Here is a 22,927-nt window from a genome sequence, read left to right on the forward strand (position 1 = left end):
GATGTTCTCTATGTTGCTTGGACAGACATTGTCAGTACAATGATCCCATCCAGAGGCTCAGACTGCATGTGGAGCCCTTTCAGGTAGAAGTGCTCACCTAGGTGCACACTTCTCCTGAAGGCTTGCTATTTACTTCATTTTCTCAACCAACAAATCTTCAAGTAGAATCATAGAACCATAGAATCATTTAGGTTGGAAAAGACCCTTAAGATCATTGGGTCCAACTATTAACCCAACACTGCCAAGCCCACCACTAAACCATGTCCCTAAGCACCACATCCACACATCTTTTAAATACCTCCAGGGATAGTGACCCAACCACTTCCCTGGGCAGCCTGTTCCAATGCTTGACAACCTTTATGGTGAAGAAATTTTTCCTAATATCCAATCTAAACCTCCCCTGGTGCAACTTGAGGCCATTTCCTCTTGTCCTATTGCTTGTTACTTGGGAGAAGAGACTGACACCCACCTCACTACAACCTCCTTTCAGGTAGTTGTAGATTACATGAGCTCTGCTTCCTCTCTTTTTTTATTAAGTCTCTGCCAATGCAAGGCTACTTTGTTGCCACCTTCTTCCTAATCCCTCTCTTAATCTTTTCCTTGCAATGACAGAGATGTGTGCCCCTGGCATGGGAAGGCTGAGCCAAGCTATATTGACAACTGCTGTAGTGGCTTGTGTTTGCTCTTAGTCTGGAAAGTTACTCTGGAATGCCCAGAGACCTCGGCACCCCAGGAAGAGTAACATTTTCAGAGTTTCCCACTACACTGGTGTTACTGGTTTTGTTTGGTACCTGTTTGCTTATATGTAGTCCTAACTATTTCAGTCTGTGTTCAGTGGTTCTTCCTTAATAAACTGTGGTAGAGCTGATTCATTTTCAGATTATTGGAAGAGAGGAGAATTGCTGGAAGATTTTGAAGAGCTGCCAGTACTGAAAGTATTTGTTATTTTGCAAATGTAGACATGCACACCTAGACATGAAATTACTATGAAACTGGGCAAAAAATGGATGAAGCCTAATTTCTGGTAAAGCAAGGGCATACTGTTGTTTTCTTTTGTTCTGTAGTTACTTGTTTTATAGAGGATATTCTGCAAAGTAAAATGGTGGCTGAGTGGGATACCTGGTGTGTTGGACTCACCTTACTGAAGTTTTACAACCATCTCAGCTACAAGAGCATGCTGTTACTGGTCGTCTTCTTCAGAATAATTAGGTCTGCTGCAAAGCAGTCCTTAGTAGTCAAAGTAGTGTGCTGGCATCAAAGGGGCAGCCTAGAGGTAAAAAAACCAGGAGACTAAAAAAGTCACAATGAGTTTTATACTTGTTCCTTTATCAAGATACATTTTACATAGCAGTCACCCTCAGCAAGGAAGTGCCTTACAGTTTTGTTTGTGTGGGCAAGTGAAGAAGGGATCCACAGAGCCCTTCACCTGGCTTCAGCATGTCCAGAAAACAAGAAGCATAACATGAACAATGATCTTCCCGTAGGCTGACACCTCTTTGCCTTTGCTCCTTGAGGTCACTTTTATGATGGGAATTTAGATCTGCTTCTATACAGTGATGGTTCTCTAACCTCTACTCTGCCAAGGTTTCTTTGGTTTACTTTTTTTTTTTTTAATAAATAATATGATTTTGAAAATTCCTGTAAATTGCACTTTCTGTAATTATACAGCTTACTGACTGTAAGATGCAGTCATTTGAACACAGACAACTTTTCAATCTATGTTATGTAAAACACCCACATTAGACATGAATTGGAAGATTTATACATGTTAAAGTGGTTCTGGAGGCATAGATTGGTGTAGAACAAATAAAAAAACCCTGTTCAATGGTGTTTGTCTTACCAAAATTGTAGATAGTCAACAAAATTCTACTTAAAGTTTGTACGGATACCAAGGTATCTCGTCATACCTTGGTAATAGTTTCTCTAATCAGCTAGAGGGAAGCAAGACAGGGAATGCAAAATAAAAAGAAGTCTCTCACAGGTATCTTAATTTCAGTGTGTTTATGTATGCTTTTAATAAAAATTTGGGGTTTAGTATTTGTCATGTTTATTAGTTCATCCTGTCAGACTATGCTTGTACTAATTTAATTATAATACAGCTTCCTTTGAAAAACAGATTAGGTGTTAAACAAGTGTCCCAGCAATAGGTGTGTAGATAGCAAAGGAAACCGGCAGTTCAATTTGTAAATTAAGGTCTTGTTATTTTACTAATAACGAAAATAACACATACGACCACTTCAGTATCTTGAGTAAATGGTAATTTATTTGTGGAGGATACCTTTACAAAAAGTAATTGCTCCAGTAAACACTAATGAGTGGTGTGTTTATCTTAAAAGTTGCATGAACAGTTCCTGAGGGTACCAGGGCCAGATTAAGGTCTAAGGGTTAATCTAAAACACAGTGCTTTAAGACCTGGTTCCTGGTGTCAAGAGGAGTTCTTCAGTATTTATTAAACATTCCTGCACGGTTTCTATCCTATTTCTTTGGCATTTTATTGCTTGCTGATACAAGTTCAACAATCAGATGAAAGATTGGGTGAAGCATTCAGACTTTAAGCAATATATCTTTAGGGGATGTATTTTCTAACACCTTTGCCCATACTAGGCCCACAAACCTGGAATCTCAGTTTTTAAGCTTACAGTTGTATTTAAACATTTTCAGATGGCATCATTCAATTGTAAGGAATTATTGTGTTTTGCTGTAGGAACAAAAAATAATCAAATTATTTATTTGATTTCCAGAATTAGACTTCTAGCTGTGCATGCCAGTTTAACAGGTAATCCTTCTAAGTAATTTAGTTGTGGGGTTGCTTTCTGCAAAGATAAAACTTTCCGTGGGTTGCTCCATCTAAACAGTAGTTACTCAGTCACAACTGCTGCTCCTTGCACCAGCGTCTGTATGTATTTGTAGCAGAAAAAGGAGGTGGGGCATAAAGTCTAAAACACTTGGCCCTATATGTTGGTTGCACATGGTATTTGATGGAGATGCAGTGGACTTAACGTGACTCTGAGCTAGCTCTCCTGAACTGTTTGGTTGGCTGTACTTGATGCTTTGTGCCTTCCTTTTTCATACACTTTGATATCATCACTGACCTTTCAGTATCTTCTCCCTTTGCTCTTCTTCCTCTTGACAGTTTCTTGTGATGTTAAAGCTTTTTCATGTGTTTAAACTTCTTGTTTCTCCTCACTGTTAACATTAAACAGTATGATGATGTGTCATGCAGCTGAAATGAGCATCATCTTCAGACGATCCAGTCCCTGAACCAGTCCCCTGGTTTGATCCCCAGATATTTACTTGTCCTTATCCTGTAAAAGGTCCAGTTCTGAAAATTTTTGACCACAAGAGTTTATATGGGTGGTTCATTAGAATTTGTCCTTAGATATCCTGGTACTACCTCCTAGAGTAAACGACCCAGGGAAGAAAAAGATACAGTGCAGGTAGGGCAGTGGTTTTTACCTCCCTTTCCTTCACGGCATATAATTACAAGACACCTTTTCACACAGTTTATTACTTGTTCATGAGTAATTTGGAGGCCTTGTGTATGAGCAGATCCTGGGACAGCCTTTAGCGTCACTCCATGACAAGGGTCCATATGTACTAAGCTCCAATGTTCAGTCATCTGTTGTGACTAGGGTATTTGGGAATTCAGATGTGCAAGCATTCCCTTGTGAAATTAGGGAAGTACAAAGGCGTGCAGAAATTATATGCACAGATTTGAGGGTAGTGTTGGAGAATTTGGCCTCCAATATCTTTTTTTTAATTATCTGAGAAAACAGAGTCTGTGATTTTTGGAGACTTTTTAATGAAAGGTGAAATTTTATGAATCTCCAGTCTGAAGTCTGTTTAACATCTTTATTGATGATCTGGACGAGGGGATCGAGTGCACCCTCAGTCAGTTTGCAGATGACACCCAGTTGGGTGGGAGTGTTGATCTGCTCGAGGGCAGGGAGGCTCTGCAGAGAGACCTGGACAGGCTGGAGCCATGGGCTGAGGCCAACTGGAGGAGTTTCAATGAGGCCAAATGCCGGGGTCTTCCCTTGGGCCACAACAACCCCCAACAGCGCTACAGGCCTGGGGAGGAGTGGCTGGAGAGCTGCCAGTCAGAGAGGGACCTGGGGGGGTGATTGACAGCCGGCTGAACAGGAGCCAGCAGTGTGCCCAGGAGGCCAAGAAGGCTAATGGCATCCTGGCTTGTGTCAGCAATAGCGTGGCCAGCAGGGACAGGGAAGGGATCTCACCCCTGTACTCGGCACTGGTGAGGCCGCCCCTCGATTCCTGTGTTCAGTTTTGGGCCCCTCACTCCAAAAAGGACATTGAATGACTCGAGCGTGTCCAGAGAAGGGCAACGGAGCTGGTGCAGGGTCTGGAGCACAGGTCGTACGGGGAGCGGCTGAGGGAACTGGGGGGGTTTAGTCTGGAGAAGAGGAGGCTGAGGGGAGACCTCATGGCCTCTACAGCTCCCTGAAAGGAGGGTGCAGAGAGCTGGGGATGAGTCTCTTTAACCAAGTAATAAGCGATAGGACAAGAGGGAACGGCCTCAAGTTGCACCAGGGAAAGTTTAGACTGGATATTAGGAAGCATTTATTTCCAGAAGGGGTTGTTAGGTGTTGGAATGGGCTGCCCAGGGAGGTGGTGGAGTCCCCATCCCTGGAGGTGTTCAAGAGTAGGGTCAACTTAGAGCTTAAGGATATGCTGTAGGTCGGAAATGTGCTAGGCGAACGGTTGGACTAGATGATCTCCAGGGTCCTTTCCAACCTACATGATTCTATGATTCTATGATATAAGTGATACACGCTTTTTTTCTGCCTAAGGATTTCCCTTACATACACAGCAGAAAAACAAGCAAAAACAATTCTCTCTTATTTCCTTGAAAAGCAAAGTCCTTTTTCCTAGCAAGATTAACTTTTCGACTAATCTTAGAGCAAACACGTTATTTTAATCTATCGTTGTTTCAGTCTGTGGGTTTAGCAGAGGTCAGAAAAAGATTCATTAAAGTGATACTGCATTTGTTTTTCCAAAACCACATCAGAAGATTTGCCAAAGAAAATAAAGAAATACAGTATTTCTTTTAATACACTTTACCTAAATAAAGTCTTAAAATCACGTGCCTTGACCCAGATGGGGTGTTTGCAGCATAAGGTACAAGTTGTATAATTTCTACTATCTGAAAACTGCTTAAATGAGCTCTCCTTCAGCTATGCCATTTATTCCACACCTAAGGTGAAGTTACTCTGGTCCCTTCTCTGATTTAGAGCCATCGTTGAGCTGACTGCCAGTGTGTTTGTGCAAGTCTGTTTGCTTATATAAAGAACCTATTTAAGCTTCTCCACCCAAGAAATTCATGTTGATTTTGGATAATCCCTGGGCAATTTTATTCTGTAAAATAAATAAATAAATCTTCCAAACCTCTCACACATTTTGGACTATTAGAAGTGTAGGATTTGTGTTGGGAAACATGAACTGACATGTGGTGTGGGCAATTTTATATTTGTCCAGAAGTAAAATAGGATGCATATTTCAGCATAGGGTTATGTGACATTGGAGTTTCACCTGACAAGAGTGCAGGGTCAGTTGGTAATGAGGATGGTTTAGCGTGTGGATCACCAGACCCCACTCTGCACACTCATCCTCCACTGTGGCTTCTCTAGTAGTGCCAATGTGATTTAGTTGGGCAACAAACCAGTATTCCAGAAGAAAAGGAAAAGCAATATTAAACAGCTGAAACAATTCTTTGGGGTCAGCATTGGCTGTCAGGACTCGCTTTCAGTCTAGGAGAGATCGTACGTGTGTGTAACACAGGCCAGTAGAGGTGGGAATCTGGGCATCCTCACCCCGAGTGGTGCTGAGCCGAGCTGCGCTGAGGATGCTTTGGCCAAGTGCAGTAGAACAGGTCTCTGTGGTCATCATCAATCATAACTAACCCAGTCAGTTAAAAATAGCTTCTGCAAGCTCTGCTCTCCCCTGCTCCCTTAAGGAAACACTAGTGCACAGGCTTGAGTTGAGTATGCTTCAAGTCCTAAACTCAGATCTGAGCAAATGCGAGGAGGAAAAAGCCCTTAGTTTCACTCTACTCTTAATCCCCACCTATATACTTCCTCGTGGTTCTTGTTTTGCAAGCAAAACTGGTTCTGAACAGGCACATCTTTGCTGAAGTCAGTAATAGCTATGAATATGTTGCCCTGAATATCTATGCTGCTCTTTATTAGGTAACTAAATATTAAATCTGATGTCATAAATAACTGAAATAATTAACTGTATTTGTCTAACATAGGTATCTACCTTAACTTGAAAAATGTTGAGACTGGGCTAGGCTGTCTTTGCTGTATTGTTTATTGATCACATTGCAGCAGTGTTCAGTATCTCTTGTAGCAGATACTGAATTCATGTAGTGAAAAGTAGCTGTTAACCTTATGAGACTGAGCAATACCAAAAAAGATGGGTTTGTTTCCTGCTTGGTTTCTGGGGTCTTGTAAACCATAAAAAGTTTTCTAGAAGACTTACACACCTACTTTACCTCCTCTTCCCTTGCTCTAACCTGGGAATAAGCTGAAATTCTTGTAAAATCACTTATTTTCAAGAGTTAAATCTATGAATGGATAGTCAAACATTAAAAGACATGCTGATAAATCACTGGAGATGGCAGTGACTGAGTAAAACAGTATGGCAATGACAACAAACGTTTTCAAAGGAAAACTGACCTTCTCAACCCAACACACAATAACATACATATATGCAACATATCATGCACTCTCACTTGTTACTGTATCCAGTGGGCTGTCATATTTCTAGTGTTCTGTGGTTTATGTGTTATATATACCCTTAATTAGACTTGTGATGTAGACAGCCCGCTCCTGCATGAGGTTAATCTGCTGTGTAAATAAATAAAAAGTAGGAAAGACGGCTTTTGCTAAAGATAGAACTAAGTTTAAAAACAATGTTTTGGCCTTAAGCTTTTATTTAGGGTTTCGGAAAACAGAACAAGTTCTTTGTTTTCCATTACTTGTACAAAGCTTAATAGGCAAAATACTACTTCTTTTCTCATTTTTCATTCCTTGAATGTGTTTTAGTAAACCCCTTTTTTACTTAAACTACTATAAATTATGCTGGGATATGGTCATTACTACTTTTAAATAGAAATATTAGTTTAACTGAGGAACTTCTTTGTTGTGACCTCTGTGGTAGGTAGTTCAAGCTCAGAAAAAGAGGCATCAGAACACATGTTTCAACAATTATTTTTCTTCAAAAGGTTATGTTTCATATAGATGATCAAAAAGGCAATATAGTGCCAGCCCACTTAGGCTACCAATTAATACTATCACTGTCAACCTCCCAATAACTTCACTACAGTAACATTAGTAATTTTTAGCAGTTAAGGTTACTGATACCACATGCATATTAAAAAAACAGTCAGCCTTTATAATTTGATGAACTATGTTCACAGACAGAGGCAGAAAGGCCTCTGCTGTCACTTTCTCCAAGCAGGTACAAAACCAGCTACATCTAAAATGGATGTAACGCTGCTAGCTTTCTCTTACAGTAGTTTGTCAGTGCTTCTCAGTCTCTTTAACGTTTTTTTACAGTGTCTTTGCCTGATGGGTACTTTCTTCCACATCTGTTTTTCACATAGGGAACTGATGCAGAGGATGTCAAAAGAAACCAAGTGGGAAATTAAACACTTGATACTTGGTGGGCTTGTTAGGGCTGTGTGTTAACTACCTGTGTTAGCTGCTCCTGACGTTAGAGGTGGGTGGTTTTTGCCAGGAACTTAAATGCTGTCTGCAGTACCATGGCTCAGTAATGAGCTAGTCCCCATCGTGTGTCTGAACCTCGCTGCAAGGAGATCTGGCTTATTTGAGGCTAAAGCTGCATTGCAGGTAAACATGTAAGGAGTGTAAAAGATCAGGTGTTTAAACTGGAGTATGAAGTCAGGCCCTGAGATAATAGCATGGATTTAAGAGATTAAGTGATATTAATACCAGTACACCTCTTTCAGATAAGTCATAGGCATACTTTCCTTCATGCCTTCTGCCTCTTTCTTTTTCTTTTTTTTTTTTTTTTTTTTTTAGTATATTTTTTACAGTCTTTTCCATCAAGTAGTCCAGATTAAATTGGAGTGGTGTATCCTTAATAGGTAGTTTAGTGGGTAGAGCACTTTTCTATCAGAAAAAGATCTGTGAACCCCCTTAGATTGGGGAACTTGAGACCCATGTCACCCACCTCATGAGCAAGAGGTAAAGATGCCCAAATTGCTGTAAATTCTTACAGGCACCAGATCATCCTTGTTCACTGGCCAGGAAGTGAGTGGTGAAGGCCTCATCATAAATGATTGCCCACACTCCTCTAGGAGGTCCCTGATAAAACAGGAATGAAATTGTACAGTAACCTAGAACATGAAGCTCTAATTTGACCTTCCTTCTTGTAGCTGGATGGACAATGATAAGAACCTGCATAAATAGGTGTAGTTTATGTAAATGCTAGTGCTCCGTGTTGACTCATATGCATTTCATATTTTCCTTATTCCATGGGACTTTCCTATGCATCTACATTTTGAGACAGGAGATTTTGGATATCTGCAGGTTCTTAGTGCGTGATAATATATATGATAGTTAGTGTGAAAGGGACTCTTGTTCCTGGGCAGTATTGCTGTTGTAGGTCCTGATCTGTAAAGTTAAATTGGTTTGAGCTGGACCAATGCCTTGAGTTTGGTCTTGTTCTAAATGAAGGGCAACTCAATGCTAGATGGTGTGCCATGAAGCTCCACATGTTTCTGTATCCTTTCCAGCTTCACGTCGTGTACATGTGATTCATCAGTCTGTATTTACCAGTGATGGTAACTTAAAATTACATTTTTAAGTTTGTTTGTTAGGTTTTTCTAATTAATAAGTTTATTTATTTCAGAGTTTTGCAAAGAAGTGGAAAAACTGAGATAGTTGAAATTCCTGTCATTAAAACAAAGGACTTTTTTTCTTCTATGTTTCAGACACAGATATTAAGGAGCTAGAGGATGTTTTTGGACTTAACGGACAAGTAGAGCATAAGCTGAACTTCCTCAAAAAGAATGTATCAAAAGATATAAAGCTGGTACTGATTGCTCATTCTATTGGTTGCTACATCACATTGGAGATGATGAAGCGAGCATCAGAACTTCAGGTACATTAAACTTATAGCATGGGAATTACATTATTAGCAAAGCAGTGCACATGCTTAGCCTGTGGGTAATGTCATGTCTTTCCTGTGGAAGCTATATTCTGCTATATAAAAACTTTCAATCCTAGTTCTCATTAAAATGAAATAAAAACATTAATCACTAATCCTAATAACATATAATCAAGAAGTTTAATGTAAAGTTCTCACTCTGAATTTGCAGCTCTAAATGCCCTTGTAATATGAATGATTAATAATGGTGATAAATATATTTAGGACTTTCATGTTGTCTTCTCATCTTTAAATAATTTATGAACAGATCACTAGATATTTGGCCATTATATTATTACACCAAAAATTAAGACTGGTTATGATTTTAATAGCAGTTTCTTATCGCAAGGCAAGCAGATTGCTGGCTGTACATGGGAAAATACATGGAAAAGAATAGTAATATAAATTGTGATGAGTACTACTACGTGAAGGACATTGTTTTTAAAATTTAATACATATGCATATATCATTGCTTCTGCAGCTCAGTCTTGATTTGTGTAACTTGATGAGAGTGAGAAGTGTTACTGCATGTTCTGTTTATCTGAACATTTCTCTGTCACTGCGAAGCAGTAATAAGGCTGAGGCAGGGCCATGTCCTTGCAACTCTGGAAATCTCAAACTGTTACTGCTCAGTAATAACTCAGTCTGCTGGTGGATGATGAATGAAGAATACTGCATTTTTATTCTTAAACATTCGCTCTTGTTAAATCATTGCCTGTTCCTTTACATTATAAAATCTTCAGTGGAAGGAAATGCAGTGTTTAGCGTAAAGTCTGTGTTGAATATGTGTATGAGTAGGTTCTTCCACTTCTTCATTTCCACTACATGTCTAACTTTTTTTTTCCTTTAAAGGAAACAGCAACTAAAAATGTGAAACATGAGATTAACCTGATATATTTCCACAGGCGTATTTCACTTTGTGATTAGAAACAAGGGCATTTTTGGAGAGAACTTTTATTACTGTTTTATCTTTTCAAGAGGGAGTGTTCTAGAAAATATCATATGCAGTAATTTGTCCAAAAATACCAACTTTTCTTTAGTCAACATCTGTACAGTCTTTATTGCACAAATGATTTTATCTGGTTTCAATTAAACTATGAATTGTTGAGTAATTTTTTTACACCTGGCTCACTGGATGCTGGCAGCTTGCTATTCATCAATGTTTTGAAATGTAGGTATCTTTGGGACACTCTTAGACTGCATGGTGCACTGAGTGCATGAAGTTAACATATGACAAGCTACATTTAAGATGCATTTAACAATAGAAAATATTTGTGTAAGCCAGAGTGTTGTGCAATCTTTGTCTCTTTGCCAAAAATAAGTTAACTGTTAGGCTTTATAACATATGAAGTGTAATAATAAGAAACTCGTGTTTCCATCTCTCCCTTTATTTTTACTGGAATATTTGATTCCCACAAGATTTTGAGCACATATGTGTATTTTAGTAGCTAGAGCATTTGATTTTATTTTTGTGTAGCTCTTATGTGATACTCTTTTATTATACGAGTTTTGGGTTTAGTCTTAAATTCTCTGCTTTAAGAGCCTTTGGTTGCTTACAGTTTATTATTCTGAGCTAGAGGTTAATATGTTGTATTTATTGTTCAAATAATTCAGTAAATGTTTATATTTGGAGTGTATGTTTAGCAGATTTTTTGTTACCCAATTTAAAGCCCCTTGATAGTCTTACCAAATAGAGACTAGATTGTCCCTCTCTTGTACAGTGATAAGGGAATCTGATGATTTGAGGCATGCATGAAAAGGAGAAAATACTATCTCCTTATGTCTCCTTCTTGGTTGCTTTTCATCTGTTAGTTTTGAATGCTGCTAATCTCTTGGGCCCTTGTGCTCTCCAGGTAAATGGAGTACTGTGTGTTTCTTTTCTTAAACTTCTGTGAAATAATGCTTTCTTATTTCATTAAAAGAGAAATTAAGCAGGAATTTGCAGTTTACCCAGGATAGATTAATTTTGGACCCCATCCCTATTTTTCTACTGACTCTTAGGGAGGCTTCTGTTAACAGTTTCTTCAGGAGACCCCTTAACACAAACTTGGTCTTAGGTTGATGCCTTTAACTAAGTCTGAGTAGTAGAGAAGGGCTGCACAGGTTACATACATACCTGTAACTAAGTGGGGCCACTGCATGGATTTGAGTACTGGGCCAGCTATGCAGTGACATTTTTGGACCAGTCTTTATGAGATGTTTTGGCCCAAAGCAGTCAGCAACTCCCAAACAACACCCTGGCATGGTTCTGGGCTTGGCAGAAGCCCTGGACCCTTCCCAGTAGTTCGTCTGGACGTCAACACCCTATTTTGAGGCCGGGAGAATTCTGCCATGTGGACACAGGCCATTCCGTGGTGTACTGTTCAGTGACAGGACCAGGGAATAGTTCCTGGCCAGTCTGTTTGCTGGTACACTTGTAACTATGAACACTTCTCAGTTATCATGGTGAGCATCAAATCTTGACAAGATTCGCCTCTTCATGGCAACTGGAGCATCCAGAGTTTGTCAGACTGCTAAAAAATTTTGACTCTGGGAAGGAAAAATGTTAATCAGCCTTACTCTGGGGAGATAGAAAACTACGATAACGTACAGTTTACTTGATACTTGGTCTTAATCTCATAATCTTCTTTACTGTTCATTCAGCCAGCAGAACTGAAAAATGAAGCTGAGTGACAAAATGATTTTCTCAATTGTTGGAGCTTGAGCCTCATAATATATGCTACATCCTCTGGGCATTCTATTCTAAAATACAAGTCCTTACTTGGAGGATTTCCTTGTGCTTAGCTGGTGACACTACTGTTTCCTAAAACATTTTGTTTGGTCAATTTAATCAAAAGATTGACACATTTCCTTGCTAATGAAATTCAGTCTGTTACAGTATTAGTCTTTCATTTGCAATGATGCTTTTGAAATGACAGCACCTTTGTGGTAATAAATCAACACTTATTAATGAGCTCATACAGCTCATTATATAAGCATTGCTCTTCCTGTAAAACTCATTCAGGAGGAAGACTTTAAAACCTCTGAGTATGTATCAGTTTAAGCAAATAAAATTTCTGTAATATGTAATTCAGAACCATACATTGCTGCTATGTCTCAGTGGTAAAACATAGGTTGGGATGGTTGTGTATAAAACAAGTTTATACCTTGAAAACCCCATTTTATCATTTCTGTGCACGCCTTCATGTGCATCTGCCTTACCTTTCCTTCGCTGTGTACTCTTCCAAACAAAAATCTGTTGGTCTGTACTTTCTTTTGAGAATTCTGATGAGTGTAACAAAATAACATAGTTCACATTTAACAATTCCACAAATTTATACAGTAACATAACCATATTACATGGGGTTTTGTTTGTCTGTATATGAAATGCATTCAGGTCTTTCACTTAAGGAGCTACAACTTTTTAGGATCTGGTAATGTATGTAGCTTAGAAGGTTTCTGCAATGTGTCTTACTCTCCATAAATCAGTCCTGACTTTTACCCATCAGGAGGTTGTCCACTAACCAAGCTTTCTTGAGTTAAGCAAACATTTCTTCATTGCTGACTATTCTAAATTATTTTATGATGTGTAATGTATTGGTGCTATTCATTTCTTTTTATAAATAACTTAAACATGCCTAACAGGAGGTACCAGACATTTTTTTAACCTTCTGAATTACTGAAATTGGCTATATATCTCTGCTATTGGTTTTCTGTCTGTTTAGCCATTTTCTAATCCATAGAAAAATGTTTCTCTCACCCATTATTAGTGGTGCCAGGGATTGAATTACCTCAGTGTGAAGCATTTTGTTGGAGCTATTTGGATAGTTATTTTAGATGATGCTCCTATATGTGCATAGTAGCTTGCTTTCTTTCTTCTTTTTTAAATTGTTTAAAATAGTTAAAAAAGCAAAGGAACTTTCATCTATAAAACATTATTGTTGTTACTTCTGATCTTAGAAAAAGCCAGAAATATATTTTATCATTTGTTTTTAAATTGAGCTGACAATAGATTAGTCTTCAGTCATTCCAAAGTTTCTGTTGTTGCATTGTTAGTAATGGGGCCTTTTATTACCCTTGGTGCTCCCCCAAATCACACCTTTAGTGTGACATATGTAGTCCTCATTTTGTGGCTTCATACTTGAACCAAAAGGCCACGTTCCATCTGTTGTGAACAGCTTGCTTGGAAATATTGATGGCCTACAGGTACACAACAGAACGACAGATGTCAAGACTCTGTTAGCTTTTTTTTTATTCTATTGTCTAGAAATGTGCTTCTTCCCAATTACCTGCAGCCCTTCGCAAGACATCTTAGTGGGAGAAGACATTGCTGCACATGGCCCTTCTGACAAAGACATTGATTGGGATATAAAATTTCAGAAATGCTCTACTCTTTGCCATCTCTTGGCCAGGGAATTTCTTTTTTTCAGCGTGTATATATATAGAAGTAGTTTTAAAAGAAGCTTTACTAAAACAGTGAAAAATGGTAATAGATAGTTTTCATTTCAGTGTATCTTTGTATGCGACATAAAATGCAATAATCACAGAAGAAATGAAAGAAATCTCTCTTAACGGTTAAATGTATGAACATCTATCCTTTTTTTTTTTTTTTTTTTTTTTTCCGGTAAGGTAGAAGATGAAGTTTAAAGCAAATTAGCTATTCCTGAACAGGTCATGTAAAACATTCTGGTTCTAAACCAAATGTCTTTTACTGACATAGCTTAATCTATTTTCAGAATAATTTAAGATAATTGTTTTGAATGTATTCTAGATTCATTCTAGACAAGAGTGTTCACACATGAAGTTACTCAGGTATATTTCCATGTTTAGATATTCTTTTACTCAGATTTTAATTTACCAAGTCTGTTGGTCAACATCAGTTCCGTAAGTTATCAAAGTGTTCCCCGAGTTTACTGGCAGAGATAATCTCTTTTTGAAATAAAGTTTCCCAAAGACAGAAGCTACAGGTAGGTGTCTTTTATTTTTTTGTCTTTTTTTAAGCTTTTGGTTCTTCTAAGAGCTGAACTGGACAAGGAGAGAATTTTATTTTGCCACTATTAGCAAATGCATAATTGGATATCACAGCGAAAAGATCCTCCCTGCTAAATGAGTTGTTTTTCACATTTTTTTTTGCATTAAGAATAGTTATTTAGGGGGAGAGGAAGGAGTGTGTAAGATGTTTTGTAATGGTTTAAAATCTTACTTTGGCAAATACTAGATTCTCTCCCTGCTGCCTGTCTGCCTCAAATCAAGTTGGTTCTTTTGTCTCCGGTCAACACTTCATTCTTCTCTGTTGAAGTACTTGGAAAGTTCCCCCTAACTTTAGTAAAAGAAGAATTAGGCCATAAGCGAGTGAAATATGTCAGGATTCCTCTGCAAAAGTGATTTATTGTGATAAAGAATTCAATGCAGTGACCCTTTACATTTATAATTTAGTTTCAGTTGTGCTGAAAGCTTGATTATGAATTTGGGAAGTGCTTTCCTTATGTTAGGAAAGATAAAATGTTTTTAAATATGGGCATTTCTACAAGAAAACAATTCTTTAGTCTAGAATTACTAGAATTACAGGGACTACAAGACTGTGGGATTAATTAGAGATTTTTTTAACAGTACAAGAACTACTAAGGCATGTCTGATCTTTGAGATAAAAAGGGAATCTTTTCAGCAGCATGAATGGATGAGGGAAAGACTCTATTAAGGCAATGACATTTGTTCAGTTCCTATTTTGCTGAGATTAGAACCTCTATATGTAATCCAAGACTGCTAGTGTCAGAAAACATCTGTAAGGACACTAATTTAGCAAGTTCTGATGTCTTTAGAAGCTCTAGTGCATTTTGAAAGTGGAAGGAAAATGAAAATATAAACACACCTGAGATAAACAGAAATATCATTTTTTATTCCCTTTTTGAAAGTTTTATTTAACGTAACAGCATCCAATTCAAATGCTGATTGCCTAAATTAGATGTCACAATATGTTAAACAGTCAGTTTACATAGCTGTTGCCTTAGGTAAATTAACTTCTGATGATCTCACTGACGATTATAAAGTTTAAAATAGGCTGAGTCAACAAATATATTTTTACCACCTTGAATCCTCTCTTACAAAACTTCTCTCAGATATTTTGAAGAGTACAGTGAGACTGCACAAAATAGAAAAATAGCCAGGAGATTTCTGACGAGAGATGGTATCTTCTTCCCTGTAGAGGATTATACTTTGCATACTTGTATGCCAGAGTGCAGTGAAACCAACAGCTCAGTAGAAGTGTGAATAAATGTCCTTGGTTTGTGCAGCCTTGTTTTGATTTGCCGAGAACTGGTTGCTCTTGGTTCCTTAATGGATTGCAGTGATGGGTGGAATATGGATATGTGGTATGTCTAGCAATAGGGATCATGATCTGGAGAAACAGCATGGAGAAACACTATTTTTATATGAATTTCATGTTACTTGCGGGCTTAAATGATGAAGTGCAAAAAATCCCCATAAAAATTAAAATGGGTAAAAGACTTACAGTAACACAAACCCAATGACAACATTTGCAAAATTATTATGCAGGAAAAAAATAGATGGCTATACTTAGCAGACCTCACAAGGGAATTGGTACACATTTCAAATAAATGCATATCTTGTGAAGAAAGCTGCAAATTTCTAGGCCATGATACAAAACTAAACTGAGTCTGATGTCTTTTCCTTCTCCTTCAGTCCATCCGCCTGAATAAATGAGCTACATATTAAAAAAACAAGCAAACAGCGTTGGGCTGATATACACCCACATTCATCCCCCTTTAAGTGTTAAGGGAGCAAAAAAAAAGAAAGGCTCTAACAGTTTTGCACAGATTTAATCATGAGTTGAAGTTCAGCTGCCTTCAGTGAGACATGTGTGTTATTTTAAGTTTATGGATGATTTAAGTTGGTCACTGAATTAGACTATTTCTATAATATATATATTTTTGAGAGTTCTCTCCGTTCTTGATAGATAGCAAGTCTTTGGGAACATATATAAGGAAGTACAGGTGGTCTAAACCAGCAATTAGACTAAAATTTTCTTGAGTTAACAGTATACACATTGCAGAGTCTGCATAATCCACCTTGTAACAGATGACAAAGTTCTGACGAGTATGTTCTCTCCGTGACGCCTCAGGCAATATCAGTAAATCTAGTGGAATAGCCAGTAAAGCAAGCAGTACAAACTTCGTCCATATGCAAACATTATTCATCTTTCTTATTTGGAAGAAGTGAGAAGTAACACAGATGATTTATTAAACCTGACCAAATAAAATAAATAAGATGCTGTATCTTTGAAGCATCAAGGAAGTTTCTACAAAGATTTGTGGAAAGATTTTAAAAAAAAAGAAAGAAAAAATGAAAACAGCATTTATATGAAAACCTAAGACAAACATAAAACCTTCTCTCTTTGGGGTGGGACGCCACAAAGCAAAGAGCAATAGTGGGTGAGTTCATGGCAAACAAAGATTTGTTAGAGAGATACTGACTTTTGACGGAGACGCTCGTAAAAGGCCACCATCCTGAATTTAAAAGCTCAACAAAACTTCAGAGCGCTGTCGGTGAAAGACTGATAACTGTGGAATGGGGTTGAGAGTGTCAGCTCACCCAAGAGACCACTAGCAACCATTATTTTCACTGGCTTGATGACAGATTCTAATCCTAACGGTCCCAGTCATATTCTTTTCTACCTATCCCCGCCAAAAAAAAAGCTTTAAAAAATGTAAACTGTAAGAAAGTGCGGTAATCAACAGACAGATGGGATTTTTTGTGTAACTCACACTGGACGCTGCCTTTGTGAATAGGAGCATGAACTGTCTAGATTTCCATATGTTGCATAGGTCTGCCTGAAATTACTTTTCTCTTCATAGACAAACAACCCACCTTGTAATATAGAGGACAAAAGAATGTGAAATATCTCAAGGATACAGAACAATTTAGGAAACTTAAAATGTAATGAGAAATAAACTGTTGAAGGTAATACATCTTCAGATGTAAAATGCCTAAGGCCAAATTAAATAAGGAGTCTTTTGCTTTCACCAGGGAGCATATTTCTCCACATTAAGAATATAATTTTTATCACAGAAAAGTGGCTTCAAGCCAAAGTGGCATGAACTAGCAATTATTGGCAAATAACTAAACCGACCAGGAACTGAAATGTGATCAACAACTTGAGAATAGTCTTCAGTCATGCTGTAAAAATACCTGACCATTATTGCTTTGTGTCTGTCTGATTTTCTGTTTTCTGCTTTCTTAAGCAGAGAAATTAGCTTTTAATCATACATTGCGGAGTCTGTTACATGTGGTGCCATCTTCTGACTCTCTTCTGATTCAGTATCTTGTGGTCAAGAGCATAGAACTGCCTGCTAGTTAAGAATCCAATTTCCTCTAAAATGAGATAATAGGATTTATACTTTAAAGTTGTTCCCCCCCCACCCCAAGTAGAGAGAGAGAGGGGAAAAAGTAAAAGAGATTGTCCTGTCTGCAGTCCAGACTTGTTCTTACTTTTAACTATAGGAGTAGCAAGCAAGAAACAGTGAAAGATGAGACTCAAGTTACCAACATAAGGTGATAAAAGTCTGGATTTTTGGCAACACAAAACGTTAGGATTAGCAACATGTAAAATTTTCAGTGTTTCATGTTAGGAAGAATTACCTGCTGAACTATGCCCTTTTCAAGATCCTCTCTGTCATCACTGTTGGGATCTTAAACTTGTAACCCAAAACCTGTTGTTTACCAAGGAAGCATGAATGGAAGATTTGGATGAGGCTTATGGTGCTTGTCAGCCTACTTGGCTAAACATCATGCCTGATTATCTGGCCCAAAGAATGCTTTTTGAAATTAACCTTGACCTGAATTGCTTTGTTTTATTCTGCTCACTGGTATTTATGCCATGTTTCTGTTATGTTGTATCAGTACACTGTGGCTCAGGTGATGTTAGCCACATGGAAGCTCTAGTTCATCCTACTGTCAGCATCTGTGAGTAGCTGAGTTGTGGATTTGCCTGGCTGAGTTCAGTATCTGACCAAAAACTGTCAATATAGAAGTTCAGTTTAGAAAACAAAAAGCTTAAAGATTGCAGTATGACAGCCTTAATAGATAAAAATGGATATACATTAAATTGGACAAAACTCATTTTTAAATCCACTCTTTTTGTATCTGCCAAATATAGACCAAAGGCTAGACACTGTCAGTTTGTCTGATCATTTGATTCTTAAATGTCTGTCCTAAAACCAGAAATAGAGATACTGGAAAGATAACGTACAATAAGTTTTGTCTTACAGAAAAGACTTTTTAAATATAAAAATTAATTCTTAATACTGCCTTACATGTATTTTGAAAACAAATAATGCATTTCTGAACAGTGCTGCCATGTGTATATGTAGCATACCTTGTATGGTTTTTGAAGTAGGTGAATCAGGTAGATACCACAGCTCAGTCCTAGAACTTTTATGGGAAATACGAAATTACATGTAATTCAGTATTCTTCTGAGTCAGGAGAACGTACAGTCCAGAAGTGTTGAAGATCAGATGAGACTGGTAAATAGTAAAGTGATAATTAAAAGCACAAGTGCAAATTTAATTAAAATTGATATCTGGTGCAATTAAAAGACAGGCCTGACAAAATCAGAAGCAGTATTTCAGTCAGTACATAATTGTTGAGCATAAGAATTCAGATTTCTGTTTTTAACATTGATTGCCTTTTTAAGAGTGAGAATTCAGCATCAATAATAATACTGCCCTAAGATTAGGTTGTTTATATCATAAGCCTGTGATAAGAAGGCCTGAAGAAAAACTAATTCCTAAGGCTTTCTGAGGAAAACAGTATTTTGTTCATAATGTTCACTGAAACTTCAACTTCTGACACCGTGTTTTAACATATTTGTTTTACTGCTCAGTTGAACATAGAAACAATATAAAAACCAAGATTTTGTTTGTGATGATTCAAAGTAGGGAAACATAAGAACAATAATTTTGATTTCAAGATGCTTGCTGCTAATTAAAGATCTGGTTTCAGATGTATGTAGTCAGAATTCAAATAAACCTACAAAAATTATCTTTTCTAGGAAGTGAAAAAATATTAAAGTAGTCAAATGTACAAACAGAAAAAGGAGAAAAATAAACTGAAAAGCAGAATCTATGATCATTCATCAAGAATCCAAAGTAAAACATGAGAATGAAGAGGAAATGAAGGACTAAAAATTAAAAGATGACTAGAATGGTAAATGGCATAATAACAGAATTTATTAAGTACTCTGGATTTTTACAGATTTGTTCGTAAAATCTTATTATTTTGAATATGCAAAAATTTAGATTCATATTGTAATAACTAAGTGAAATAATTCTATAGAAATGAGAGAATCATAAACATAAAACAATAAGTGAATTTCAAAAACAATTAGGAATTATAGCATGTTTTCAGAAGAGCTCAACACCCTTTTGAAAGCCAGATTTTCCAAATAACTTTTTATGCTTGGTGGTGAGATCCTTTGAAATTATGCCTGCAGATATGTATGCATAGCACTTGAAAATCAGAGACTTACCTTTTTGGAGAGGTGGATCAAACGATCAAAGTTCCGTATCAAGATACGTCTCACATAGCTTGAATTTGTTTTGTTCTTCTACTGCAATTAATATGCTTTTAGAGAAGACAGCAGAGCCAGGAATCGGCAGTTTTCATGCTAATTTAAAATTGAGTTGAGAAGAAGGGAAATCAGTCAATTAGGGCATTAAAGAATTGTTCATGAAAGGAGCATGTGAAGTGACACTGTGAAGTTTTTGAACTCGGCTATAACTCTAGTAACCAATATCTGTTCATAGAAGCTCTATATTAAAATGTAATTTCTTTGGCAACCCTGAGCTTTCAACAAAGAAGTTGAACTGCTTCATCAGCTCTTGCCTCTCATTCTACGTGGTAACAGTGACTCAAGTAGTGAGGAGGGACTTGGCTTGGATCTTCTAGTTAGCAGAGGTTACTTAGAATGGACAGTGTTGTAATTAAAAGTATCTCTTACTCTGCCGTATCGTTAAGATGTTCATTCCCCATGGTGAAGTCTAGGGATGCTTACTTTAAAGGCTAGAGTGGGAAAATGTATTCCTCTGCATTAGCTTCTGTACTGAGAATGGTGTGTCCTGCTTGAAGAGTTCACTGCAGGAGTGAAAGCAATTGGGAAAAGACAAACTTTATACAAAACAGTTAAAAGATCTCTGTGCTTAGATTGCACATTCACTGTATTTAGGGCATTTCCAATACACTATTGAATTAAGTTCAGGTAAATGCTGGAGAAATTTTTTTTTCCCTGCCTTTTTAGTATTTCTTTGATTACTGATTATTTTAGGGGCATTTTTGGCAGTGCCACGATGGATCTTTTCAGATACCTAAGGATGTGTTGGATGACTGTAGACATGTTTAGAAAACTAAACCAAGCCCTAGATTTCTTCTTAAGAATCACTTTCTGTGCTCTTAACTGAGGTTATCTTCAAAATTAAATGCAAAAGAAGTCCACTTCCTTTTCCATTTACTTAATGTATAAATATTTGAAATGCTTGATTTCTATTGTTTAGATACAAGTCTACTTAAACTGTGGCATTTTGGAAGAAAAATCATTGAAGTTTCCCCTTTCATGTGGAATTCAGTATTAAGTATATGTTTCAGTGGCAGTCCAGGAACCACGATTGTATTTAATAAACCTGTCACCTTTGGAGTCCTGTGAGAAAGTTCAATTAATGTTAATGAAAATATGCTTCTAATAACTTTGTTACAACATTTCTAGTCCATGGAAAATTGTAAGAACATTCCACTCCACTTCAGATTCCAAAACAAAGCATAATTCTATATAAGGAGTAGAACTCAGAGTCCTAATTGTTCTTGAAAACATTAACTTTCTGCTCCTCTGTTTTAAAACATCCATATGACTATTGTAAGTGTATTTTACTGAAATGAAAGGTAGAAACCCCAGATCTCAATAAATATAATTTGAATTGTGACCTTTACTGGCAGCTGGCAGAGCTCAGACTTTTTATCTCACGTTGGCAATTGAAAAGTATTCTCCAAATTTTTGTTAAGTTGCACTAAAATCCTTCCTGTTGATGACCAGTTTTATTTTCATGATAAATTAGATATTATATTTTTACTTTTTTAGCAGATTCCTGCCTAAATTTCATTTGTCATAATAACTAAGTCTAGGAGCAATCTGTAGTATTGCGAAGGAAGGAATTTTGTATTTTTCCCTTATTATTTAAAATGTTTAGAGTTCTGGGAAAGTCAATGCGAAGATGGAAGAATGAACAGACTGATAGAATTCCTCACTCCTCTCTCTTCTTCTTGTGATACCCTGACAAGACTTTGGGATATAAGTTCTATCTTGAACATCAAATATTCCTTGTTTCTTTTCTTCCTTTGACAAAAATACAATGTTTGGCTTTGTGTTCTTGTTTCTTCTGAGTGTATCCTTCCTGGCTCACTCATCCTTCTGTTCTTCATTGATATCACAAGTCGGGACTTGTTCCGCTCTTCTTCCTCCATCATACATCATTAAATAATCCACTTAAAATGGTTAAAATGGTAATGGACTGAACTCCTAACATCAAATGTCACCTCTGCTTTCCTTATGTGCCTACTAACCCTTCTAGCCAGGTGGAGCTATGGGCTTGGGTTAACTGGATACCTTTTTGATGGCTGATTTCAGTGAGTGGCAAAATATAGCCTTTCCAAATGTCTTAAGTGGAGCTCTTAAAAACAGAAGTCCAAGGATCTTGAGGCACTGATGGAAAATCTGGCCTTGCCTTTTCGTCAGCAAAATGAGATTATAATTGTAAGGCTGGTTTCTCATTCACCTTGGTTTAGCCACTTTTCCTTAAACTGAATGGATTGTCATTGAGATTTATTGGTAGGTATGGCTGTACATAGATGTCTCTGAAAGCAACTGGTTCAAGACAACAGAAAATATGATTCTTAATGCTTTCTTTTTGTTGAGCCATCTCTCCCCTTTAAGGGCATACTGCTGGTTCATCGTAAGTGGTAGGTGTCCCAGATCATGTCTACAAAGATCACATTTACCAGTCTGTGTACCATAAGGGTACCTGCAGATGCAATGAGGTGATCTCATGGGAGTGCTACACTGAAAAAAAAATATCCCACCCTGTACTTCCAAAATGAAAACGGAAAGAATTTCTCCTGGAAAGTGGCAGCTGCGTTCTGACATTCATGTAATGGGAGCAACTGAAAGCTTTATGGTGTGTAACTGTGACACTGCATTCCAACATAAGCTTCTCCTTGCCCTTCTTCCAACCAATAAACTATTCTTCCTCTCTTTTCACTCTCACCCCTCCTAATCTTCTTCTGTTTATATGCTTTATTCATAATAGCAACAAATCCATCCCTGCTGGTATTATCACACCATTGCAAATTTTGGCCGTCTCCGTTGGCACTTCCCTTGTAGATGGAATGATATTGCCCACTTTGATGGGGCTTAATTCTCTATGTAAAATACTGCTCTGTCAATGAATATTTTCTCTATTAAACTATTTTCAGTCCAACAATAAGATACAGATTTTTGGGAGAACACTTTTCTCATTATTACCTTAACCCATAAAAAGGCTTTTTCTTTTTCTTTTTTTTTCCAAACATTTTGGGCAAGTCTTCAGTTACCCAAATATTTGTAGTACAGGGTAATTTGCATTTCAGCCCTGTGAGACTTGTAAATGTAATGAACATTCTGTGTGTTTAATATTTTTTACATTTTTAATAATT

The 22,927-nt window shown here is 37.3% G+C and overlaps 1 protein-coding gene across 1 annotated transcript in view; it reads left to right on the forward strand.

The window, feature by feature from the left end:
• LDAH (lipid droplet associated hydrolase) overlaps positions 1-22,927 on the forward strand; it is a 127,850-nt gene that overhangs the window by 49,405 nt on the left and 55,518 nt on the right. Inside the window, exon 4 of the mRNA XM_074895568.1 lies at positions 8,981-9,150. Within this exon, the coding sequence (XP_074751669.1) occupies positions 8,981-9,150 (170 nt within the window). The remainder of the gene's footprint in view (positions 1-8,980; positions 9,151-22,927) is intronic.

Source organism: Athene noctua, chromosome 1 (assembly GCF_965140245.1).
Source record: "Athene noctua chromosome 1, bAthNoc1.hap1.1, whole genome shotgun sequence".
In the NCBI taxonomy this organism is placed as follows: domain Eukaryota; kingdom Metazoa; phylum Chordata; class Aves; order Strigiformes; family Strigidae; genus Athene; species Athene noctua.